At 33.2% G+C, this 11,526-nt stretch overlaps 1 protein-coding gene and 1 long non-coding RNA gene across 2 annotated transcripts; one reads left to right on the forward strand and one right to left on the reverse strand.

Moving 5' to 3' along the window:
- Positions 1–1,159: 1,159 nt before the first annotated feature.
- Positions 1,160–2,424, forward strand: LOC141705667 (uncharacterized). Its single transcript, XR_012568447.1, has 3 exons — positions 1,160–1,495; positions 1,925–2,152; positions 2,357–2,424. It is a non-coding gene; the product is annotated as an uncharacterized LOC141705667 (long non-coding RNA).
- A 5,630-nt stretch (positions 2,425–8,054) lies between these two features.
- On the reverse strand, positions 8,055–10,273 carry LOC141684506 (putative rRNA 2'-O-methyltransferase fibrillarin 3). Its single transcript, XM_074489524.1, has 6 exons — positions 10,150–10,273; positions 9,970–10,078; positions 9,195–9,333; positions 9,023–9,100; positions 8,512–8,919; positions 8,055–8,421 (listed from the first exon to the last, which is right to left on the reverse strand). Exons 1-5 carry the CDS (start codon positions 10,271–10,273, stop codon positions 8,695–8,697), a joined length of 675 nt encoding a protein of 224 aa, XP_074345625.1. The 3' UTR covers positions 8,055–8,421; positions 8,512–8,694.
- Between the last annotated feature and the right edge of the window lie 1,253 nt (positions 10,274–11,526).

Genomic DNA, 11,526 nt, shown 5'->3' on the forward strand with positions numbered 1-11,526 from the left:
TTTATTTTATTGGCCTTTATTTTAATAATTGAATAAAATTTCTTACATCAATAAATCATGTATCCCCTTCTGGTAAAACTGTTGATTAGCAATCAGCTCATAGTATATGTATTCCCTTCTAGTAAAAACTGTTGATTAGAAGTTTTTTTGGAGATTAGAAAAGTATACTCCTTTGCCTTACTTATTTTTCAATATTAATAAGTTTAATTTGTCATCTCGTAATATTTTACGTGATATCTAGCAATGGAGCCTAATGAATGCCCCGATCTCTCTTGGTCGGGTTAAACTCTTAGTAGATGCATATGTATATGATTATATAAATTTTTGTTATTGGCCTTTATTTAAAAAATAATTAAAATTTCTTACGTAGCTAGCACTGAACCAGTTGATCCCTTCAAATCATTAGATCATGTATCCCCTTCACTGGTAAAATTGTTGATTAGTAATCAGCTCTCTGTATATATGTTATTCAGTACATCATTCACTTGTCTCCTCATAATTGGTAATGTTTTACTATCATTATGGATGGGTTTTTTTGTAGTATTTTCTTGAGTAGCTGATTAAAAATCTTGGCTGAGTGACTTAATTTCTCTTTGCAGATTGGTGAAGGAAGCCATGTTTATCAGGCACTTCATCTCGAGAAGCAGAAAATCGTTGCTTTAAAGAAGATCAGAGTCAACATTTGGGAACCTGAAACCATTCGCTTAATGTCAAGAGAGATTAGAATTCTACGCAGTCTACACCATCCTAACATAATAAAATTGGAAGGTGTAGTTGTATCAGAGTTTTCGTACAGTGTGTACCTTGTGCTGGAGTACATGGAACATGATCTTGCAGGGCTTGCTTCCACTGGCCTCAAGTTTACTGAAGTTCAGGTACTCATAGAAAGTATTTTACACTTTTATATGCAGAAATGATATTCAGGAAAGAGTGTTACCATATTTGTCTTAATGTGGAATCAGATTTTCTCGAATATCTTCATGCTTTGTGACACGCAATTTAAGATAGTGTTGTACCTAGAGGTGTACTTGGGGCTATGATTCATTGAGATGCAAGTGTAAGATTTTTTTTTCTTCATATATATAAAACTCAACTTTTTGCAGGTCAAATCTTACATGAAGCAATTTTTTTGCGGACTTGACTACTGCCACCGTCAGGGGATTCTTCGTCATGATATCAAAGGTTTCAACCTTCTTCCATTTATTTATTTTTATTTTTGTTTTTTGCTAAGTGTAATTTCCAACCTTCTCTCACAGGCTCCAATCTTCTGCTTGACGGCAATGGGCACTTAAAAATTGCAGACTTCGGGTTGGGAAACTTTTACAATCGGCAAAAAGTTCGCCCTCTGTCAACTAGTGCTGTTCCTCTTTGGTACCGAGCACCTGAGTTATTATTTGGCGCCACTTGCTACAGTGGTGCTATAGATTTATGGAGTGCTGGTTGCATTCTTGGTGAATTGTATACAGGAGAACCTATCTTCCAAAGGACAACAGAGGTATACATGATTTGCTAATGTGTTACAGAAGTATAAACATGTAATGGGTACTAGAAAGATACATAATTGAAAAAAGTTTGCTCTTAAAGTTTATAGAAAGATAAGGCAGATACTATAACTTCTAAGGGAAGTAGTCCTTCACTTTTGGAATAAACATTATGACCTCTTGAATGCAAACCTTACCTCTCTTTTTTTTGCGGGAGTCTGTCTGCGCATTGCGCAGGATAATAAATTAGGGAGACAGTAATTTTATTTCAAACCAGGGCGAGGAAAAAGAAGGGTGACACATTGCGTGTAGGCCAAATATTATTTCTATATTTTCCTGCCATAGCCAGACAGTAATGCACCCAATGAACTAGCTAGTTCATTTACTGCATCAATTTTTCTATTACAATTGAATGATGAAGTTTCTATATTTCTGTCGTTTAGGTGGATCAGCTTCTTAGAATATTCATGATTTGTGGCTCACCTTCAGAGGACTACTGGAGAAAATTCAAACGGTATCCTGCAGACATCATTGATCCTCAAAAACATTTTACAAGACGTGTTGCAGAAATTTTTAAAGCCTTTCCTGCACCAGCACTAGCACTGCTTGAGACCCTTCTATCAATAGACCCTTCAGCTCGAAAGTCTGCAGTTGATTCTTTGAATAGTGAGGTACTAAGTAGTTTTGCGAAGTTATATTATTTTTTCTTATTATAACTCTACTCTGAGAATTCTTGTTCTTTCCTAAAAGTAATTTCTCTTGCAGTCCATCGACTCTGTAATTTTCTGCCTGTTATTATATTTAATATGCATTTGAACCCTTTGCTTTTTCCTTGTTGAGCTACCTATTGATGCACAACCTGGTTTTTATTGCAGTTCTTTTTGTCAGAACCTCTTCCAAGTAAACCTGAAGTGTTACCAGAGTGTCCAGATAAAACAAAAAGGTTCATAATGTAAAGTAATCAGTCTTCATATGTGTATCGATGTGTGTGTGCGTGTGTGTCACATCCTTAACCTCCCTCGAGAATTATATGTTTCTACAGCTGTCGTAACCATTGAATTTTTGTCATGTCCCTCAAGCTGATTTATCTTGGCTAGAGAAATGTTTTTTTTTTGCTAATTTGGCTTGAAAATTTTTTAATGTTGTTATAATGTACAATCTTATTGGAACTTGTAGAGAAGCCGCTGGAGGGAACAAGGGTAACATACATGATGTCAAAGGGGAAGGGATGTATAGATCTAGAGCCATTCCGGCTCTTCGTCATAATGCAGAATTTTACCACTCAATGCTGGTAAGTTTTGTTTACTAAGAATAAATCTTTTGTACCTGGTTCCTACATTGATTCATCGAGTTCGTAATTAATTTGTATGCAGAAGGAAAGGGTTGAGGTAAAGTTCAAGCCTTCTAGCATTGAAGCTGCTTCTGGGATTCCAAATGAAATTAGAGGTCCTGGGGAGTGATGGGACTTTTCACAAATGAGCATCAAATTCTGTAGCGTGGACTTAGGTCACCGAGCTGTCCGAGAAAAGTTTGGTAAAGATGTTGATGGCATTCCCGGGACATCAGCTTGAGCTGACTTATCCACAGCCATAAGCAGAATATTGCCTACATGTATGTTGTACATAGATTTGCTTATCTCCTGTGTGTTTCCCAACAAGTATTCAAAATTTGTATTCAATTATAAAAAAAGCATCTCCCAAATTTATTAACAAAATAGTTCCTAAATACTACTATGTAATCTATCTTAATTCCTTAATTATACTAAGTATGACCAATTACCATCAAAACTAATACAAAACAAATAATACCAAATAGCCCGCATTTTCGGACTACTAATTCTAAATTAAAACTAATACAAAACAAATTTACTAATACAAAATTCTATTACGAAGGTGACTATTATTACAAAAGCGCAGCTAAAGGAAGCGGTCCAAAAGTCAATATACTCCAATCCTAAGATCCTCGAACACCAATGCTATTCAACTCGAATTATTATGACGAAACCTGAAATTGAAAGGGGTGAGATACAAAACTCAGCAAGTACAAATTAACTAACTATTTAACGAAAAAACAATGGGTGTTTTAATAAAATGATTTTTTTTCAAAACAATAATATTTTTGTAAAATATTTCTAAAATAGATCTAACCCAAAGTTTTATAATTTAAAATTCAGAATTTAAAACAGAACAGAACAAAGCAGAGTAAAAACATAATGAAACGATAATTCTTATAAATAACACAGTCTTGATCTGCGGCCACACTTTGCCAGTAGTCGCCATCTTATTCTTATTCTTATTCTCATATACCACATTTTTCCAGTGGTCGACATCTAAAGTTCACTAATTACGCGTCATTAATAGGTATCTAAAATTGCATATTTGTGCACCTAATAAGGGTATCTAAGGTTAGTTCCGAAACTATAACGTAAATTACGAACGGGTTCAAAAACGTAGAGACTGGGTTGCAAAAGATTCTCATACTCTATTTCCTATACAGTATGAAATTCGAAAATCAGAGTATCAAAATTTTTCCGAAAATAAAAGTAAGTCAAAAAGTATTTACCTCAAAGCCTGACCAGATCTGAATTTACTCTTTTTGACCCTCTAAACGATGTTTCCTTGGAAAATACGAAGTCCGAAATTTGAAGAGAAAGACAAGAGCTTTCCGAAAAGTCCAGAATCAACGAATCCTGACTTATGATGAATTTTCTACGAATTTTACAGGATTGCTGATTTTAGTGAATAAAGCCCTACAAATTTTAATAATTAAGGCGAGGAAGTCGAATATGATTTATTTATCACATTACAAAATCCTAGTCCCATCGGTCTAATTCAATTTTAAATCCTAGTCCTGATCTAATTTTAATATTTTTTTCTATTATTCTATTATTAATCGAGTTATAAAAATTACAGGATATTATAGAATATATATAAATTAAAAACTTAATATCCAATAATTAAATATGAAGAGACTCTGATGCCAATTGATTCTAAGTACCTGAATCCATAAGACGATAATTGCTACGGTATCTGAATCTGTATTATGTTCTTGATTATTGTCTTCCTCTACTTCTTAGGATTTCTCAATAGCTCTCTCGATGGGTAGATAATAAGTCGTGTAACGTACTTGATATATTGTGACTATAACCCTTTTTATATACCACCTAACTAAATCTCTCATTATAATTTAATTGGGTCTGGTATTAGGAATCCACTTATTAAGTCCATACAATAAATTAAAATCTAATTGGATTTCTTATTTGATCACTTAATTTAACCCAATATAATAAATGCCAAATATAATTAATATATTTATATGTAGCCCATCAATTAATTAATTAGTATTACATATTAATAACATAGATTTCAGACAAAATTGCAGATAAGCATCACAAAACTATAACAGTTTTAGCGAGAAACCGATGACTGAATGGAGCTGAAATTTACGTAACGGGGAAATGTTACTATTCCTACCACGAGTAAATATGCAACTAATTCTTAGGAATCTGGTTTCCCAGAGAGGGTCGTGGTTTGAGCCATAAACAGTACCATGTGTGTTGCTTCATCAAGTAGATTTAATACTCATCAGAAATGTGACCTGATATTGAGGATTGAAGACCTGATATCGATCAATTTGCAGAAAGTTACTTTCTCTTGACAGAACTTTTTTGAGGGATCTGTTCAAAATTAGATGATTTGCAAAGGGAATAGTAGCGCCGCATGACTCACTGTTGATTCCAAATTTGAACAATAGGGTTTATATTACATACATTGAAAATCCAGAACCTGGTATAAAACTACAGATTAGTCTTGTTTATGCTGCTACTTATTTTTTATTGTGTGTACTACTGTTTGTTTGTGGTCTACAGAAGTGAAGGGGAGGTGGATTAAATGTATAAATTTATTAATCGAGCATTGCTAGGAATGTGATTATGGCATGTTTTTGAAATGGAGGGACATATATAACAGGCATGGCTGTGAATTTGAAGAAATTGATTTCGGGGTAAGGAGGGAGGAAGAATAAGTTTAGAGGCCGGCATATGGAGTTCGATTGTGGATGGTGCATGAGAGTTTTCTTTCATGTCCAGTTAACATGTGATTCAGTTGAAATAATCATATCATATATTTATAAGTATCTTTTTGTTTTTTCTTCTTCAGCTACCTATTGATGTTCATCTTGGTGGTTATTGCAGTTTTTTTTGTCAGAACAACTCCCTAGTAATTTGTAAAGCTAAAGAGTCTGGAAGTAGCCTCCAAAGGAAGAGCTTCGTGCCATAGTTCTAGATGAGAAAGCAAGGTTAATGATTCAGTTGAAATAATCATATCATATAGGGAAAATTAAAATCATACGTCCCTGAACTATTGGTGTTTTTTAAAGTAGGTCCCTAAACTAAAGATTCCAACATTAACGTCCCTAAACTTTTAAATTTTTATCACCGCAGTCCTTCCGTCAGTCAACCATTAACGGACGTTAGGTTTTTGCTGGCGTGGCATGCGGGTTGAATATGTGGACTATTATGTGAACGTCCACGTGGGAAAAAATAATTTTTTTTTATAGAAAGCAGCATATGCATCTCATGTGAGAGTGAAATATATCCGGCTGTTACATTATATACATACATACATATATTATAAAATTAGGGTACATGTTTATAGTTTGGGGAAGATTACATTGAGAAATTGATTGAGATCAGATCTAATGGGGCCTGGACGGGAGGTTTTGAGGAAGACACTCTTATAGTTGACCCAACTGTTGTGAAGTATACATGACCCATCTTTGTGAAGTATATATGATTCAGTTGAAATAATCATATCATATACTCATAAGTATCTTTTTGTTTTTTCTTCTTCATCTACCTATTGATGTTCATCTTGGTTGTTATTGCAGTCTTTTTTGTCAGAACAACTCCCTAGTAATTTGTAAAGCTAAAGAGTCTGGAAGTAGCCTCCAAAGGAAGAGCTTGGTGCCTTAGTTCGAGATGATGAAGCAAGAAGGTTTATGATGTTAAATAATCTCTCTTCACATGTTTATCAATGTTTAACTTTCCTCAAGAATTAAAAGTTTCTACATCTGTTGTAGCCATTAAGTTTTTGTTATGTCATTAGCCTTGAGCTGTTATGTCTAATGCACAATACTCTCTCTCGAAATTTGCAGAATTATACCTCTCAATGTTAGAAAGTTTCTTTAAAATTTTTACATGTTTTGTTCTGCTTCTTTCTGTACAAAGTAGTTTCTTTAGCAATTTCATGATTTCAGTCAACCAGTGACTAGTTGTCAATCTATAAAAGACAAGCCAAAGACAAGCCAAAGCTTATTATCTATGAAATCGATCCTTCAAGTAATGCTTCTCATGATTCTGAGTTCATATACAAGTCTATTTATTCAATAAAAAGCTTAACTGAACTCGAAATTAGCTTTTTACATCCATTAACACGACCTTAAACTCGAAATGAACTAATTTTCAATTATTAGTATTTTAGTTTGTTTATATTATTTCTACTAGGCATAGTATGGCAAATAAAATACAGAACAATTTGAGAAGTTAATAATTTGACATATAAATATATTGACGGATGAAGAAAGAAATATATATACAAAGAAAACCAACCTTTTGTATATTCATAAAATTTTGTAGTTGTATAGTTAGATTATAATCACAAAATTTTTGTGAAACCAGTAAATGAATATTTAAAGCAGTTCAGAGTTGGTGGGGGGATGATTTCTAGGTGATATCATTTATATACTCTAAATATAGATAGTAAAATTCAAAATAAAGAAATTATTAATTGAATCAAATATATAAAGCGAAGTTCAAAAAAATAAATATATAAAAATTTATTGTCATGTACATTATTTATATATAGAAATTTTGAGCCCAATCAGATATTTCAAATGTTAGGGGCCTATTTGTTGTCATAAATATTCTAGAAGATTTATTTAAAAAGATACTTTAAAAATATACGTAAGCCTGATTATTCAAAAAAAAGTAATGTAAAAAAGTAATCTTTAAACATCTAACGGTTAAATTTTGAAGAAAATTTTATTTACCAATATAAGAAAATAAGCAAAGCGCAATTTCAACAGTTAGTTGACTCTTGTTATTTCTTAAAAAATAGTCTAAGAGTTAATAATATTAAAATTTGCAAATGTAGTAACATTCAAAATATATTTTTTAGCACTCTATCTGTATTTTAACTGTTTTGATAAACTGCCAAAACTTCACAAATCTATTAAACAATCAAAAGTTCCATATTAGCACAATTTTGGCTGGCAAATTTGGGAAATGCCCTAGGTGGTTAGAGGTTGAAAAGAGAACAATTGTACCCCTGCATAATTTTCCAAAACTGAAGATAAAACAGAATCTTTCCCAACTATATATCAAAATTGAAGATAAAACGCAAATTTTCCCAACTAATATATAGTCCGGACTGTGTAAAGTGAACAGTATCCAATATCTAGCCTATTTATGGCTTGTTTTAGAAACTGTAGTTTTTCCTAGTTAACTGCAAGACTACAAGAAACAACTGTACTTGTGAACCAGTTAAAATCAGATTTGACACATAGGCACACATATGAATCAAAATGACCTTCAATATTTAAGCAGGGAAAGGGAACTATATAGTAGCTGGACTTGGTAGCTATTACAGATACACCACAGTTCTAGCAGTGGCGGCCTCCCAAATGTTTACTCACTACAAATCACATAACCCTAATTACTTTGCGTCTATTCCCCTAAAAGCATTTCCAAATTAGCAATTCCCTTTCTGCCCCTTGATACTTGAATTCCCATTTTTACCAGCATCAACTATTCCTCCTACATGCGGTAAGCACCAACATCCAGGGCATATGCTCCCAGCATGAGTGTTTCTATCGGCTTAAACTCCCTTCGATTGTCGCGGGCAGCAAAAATAAAACGGCCAGTTGAATTCATATTGTTTGCCTACAGTTCATGCAAGTCATCGGCATGGTTACCAAATATACCAAAGTCATTACTGTACTTGGCAAATCAAATATAAAAATTGATACAAACCTTTCTGGAGATCATGTAATGCCCACCTGCTCTAAGATAGAAATGAGAATTATTAAGTACCAAACTCCCCTCTAGACAAAACTAATAGAACATAACAAGTTCAATGAGAAGATGATATAGCACTACTTGAAAGTAATTTACAATCAAAGCATGGCCCTCGTTTTGAAGATATTAATAAAGCACTTAATATGAAAAGGTACAAAATATAATATTAGACATCATATTATGGGGACAGCAGATCTCAGGATGATGATCAATCTCAGCAAATATCACATCCACCATACCGACAAGCATGCGGTAATGGACATGACAATAACCTTTCATATTAATTGTCAAAACATTTGGCCTCCTGCCTGCCATGTCTGCAACATCATCATCAGAGAACCCCACTACATAGACCAAACCATCCTGCAAATGAAACAAATATGTTTGCAAACTACTACTAAAGCACACATCTAGGCAAGGTATAGATGATAGAGATGAATGACCGACAATAGACCACATAACTTACCAAGCCAACAAGATCAGACAAATCAGAAACTGCAAGTCCACATACATTTCCCATATATAAAACATGAGAGCCAGGTTTCTGAAAAACATAAAATGAAGCATAATTATTAATTTGATAAATTTATTGCACAACTCATATGCTATTCCAAGTTTCAACAAACGATAATACTTACAATCCATATATTGGTAACACCAAAATGAATTGCAGGAGCCAACTTCGATCTAAGCGGATCCCATACTCTGTACTCGATTTCAGTTCTGTCCTCCTCATTCTGAGTATATAAAGATTGAAATAATAACCAACACATAGAACTGGGTCAGCAGGTGGAAACATAAAGCTATGCAGTATTGCGCATCAAACATTGATAACAGTAAAAACAAATAGGTTCAAAACTCTAATTCAGTACTAATGCACTGGTCTTGAAGGGTTCAACCAGTGACCTCAAGAGTGTTTAATATCCATGGATATTCATGAAGTACATAAATCAATTAAGAGGCAGATGCTAATCATATATAAATTAACTCACCTAAACACATATTACTTTTTCACCATAAAGAGCTTCACCGGGCACTAGATTTCTTGTGCACAATATGTTCTCTTTACCCTTGACACTGAAAAGTCCTTCAAATCTATGTGGCACAATCCTGATTTGTTCTTGTAAAGAAGAAGATGATGAAACCACGACAGGACTTTTGGTGTCCATTTTAGTACGTGTTTGGTTGATGTAAAGGTGCGCCAGATTGATTTGGGTCTTCTCCAACTCACCATGCTGCATATTATCAAAAGTTTGGATTAGTAAGCAATGACAAATACTTATATGGATTGTAAGTGATAGCTTGAAGTAGGAACAACATACCTGCAAGCCGATCAATTAATCAATTTTCTCCCGTAAACCACGCATGACATCATCAATCAGAGTAGCACGTCGGGAGCCCAGTCCTGTTTACCTTGACATGATTCCTCCCATAACAGCATCACAAGTTCCAACAGTATCGCAATGGGTTGGTGTTGGAAAATAATCCTTGAGGAACTCTTTTAGCTTGTCAGTAATAGTTGCTACACAAGGAAACGGAAAATAAATTTTGTGTAAAATGCAGAGGGCGGAATAAGGCTGAGGATGAACTCACAGTTGGATATGACATTCATTTGATCAAGAGCTTCATCATCAGATAAAAAGGGTAGAAAAGATTTGAGTTCAAAGATTTGGTCAGTGCGGTTGAGGTACTCCTCAACTGCTTCAAACTTTTTCATATCAACATCATAAATGTCATGAGCAACAAAAAGGGCGTATCCCGAGACAAATTCAAAAAGGAGATGAATCGGCAAAAGATCCTACCCAAATATCGAATTTAACACTACTGTACTTTTTTTTTAATAAAGATTGTCATAGTTTTGAGAATGGGACGAGCCCTCGTCAGGAACTATAACAAACTCCTAACAATCATAAACAAACAAATAAATTGAAACCCCCAAATATGCTAACAAAAAACCAATATAATCATCATTTTCGCTCAACAAATATAATTTTAATATTAATTGCGCTCGAGTTCAAAAAAAAGTAATTTACCATCCCCGTACACGATTCAGATCTCCAAGAGTCAACTTACTATCCCTTCTTTTTCTTTTTCGTGATTGCAGAGAGATGTGTTAAGGATGCAAGAGATTTGTTAATCTAGATAGAACCCTCTTTACAATTTTTCGTATTCTTACTGGACTTGTGCTTGTCAATAATATTGTTTGGGTTAAGTACTAAACAAATAGTGCAACTTCGACTTGGGTTATGTTTTAAAAAAATCTGATTAATTTTTAGTATTGTAATTTTAATGTTATTTATGAAAATTTGTCCAAATATACTTATTTTTTGTTTTTTCTTAAAAGATGTGATAAAATTTTCGTATAAAATTACATACGAGGATGTACGATATTTTTTTTAAAAAAAACTAATGAATATTTTTAAACTACATGAATGTTTTTAAAAAAGTGGATATTTTGTCATATAAGTCTTTTTATAAAAAAACGAAAGTACTTTAGTACAATGAATATCTCACTTACTAAAAATAAACAATTAATACCCTTTTTTTTTCTCGTGAAACTTCAATATTTTCTTGTAAATATAATAGGATCTATTGAACTATATCGGAGAAAGATCAATGATATTTTTAGATATTTTCAGATATTTTCAGAAGGTATTAACAATCTATTCTTGGTATGTATATGAGAGAATGCATTATAAGATGACATTGCAGAAATTGCAGTAATGATAGTTATGTACATTATTAACCATTTTATAAGGGTAACAAGTAATGTACTTTATGTCAAACATTCATGCGGAGGTGTCATTGTCTACTTACATGTCTAATTTTTCATTCATTGTTACTTAGAAAAATGCTATGTAACACACACTTCTCGAAAATTTTCATTTTTATTTTACTAGAATATAGTCCAATAGTGTTTATAAATTAGGAGGGTTTTTTGCCGTATATATTAGAGATCATTACAAAGTT

This window comes from Apium graveolens, chromosome 2 (assembly GCF_009905375.1).
Source record: "Apium graveolens cultivar Ventura chromosome 2, ASM990537v1, whole genome shotgun sequence".
NCBI classification, from domain to species: domain Eukaryota; kingdom Viridiplantae; phylum Streptophyta; class Magnoliopsida; order Apiales; family Apiaceae; genus Apium; species Apium graveolens.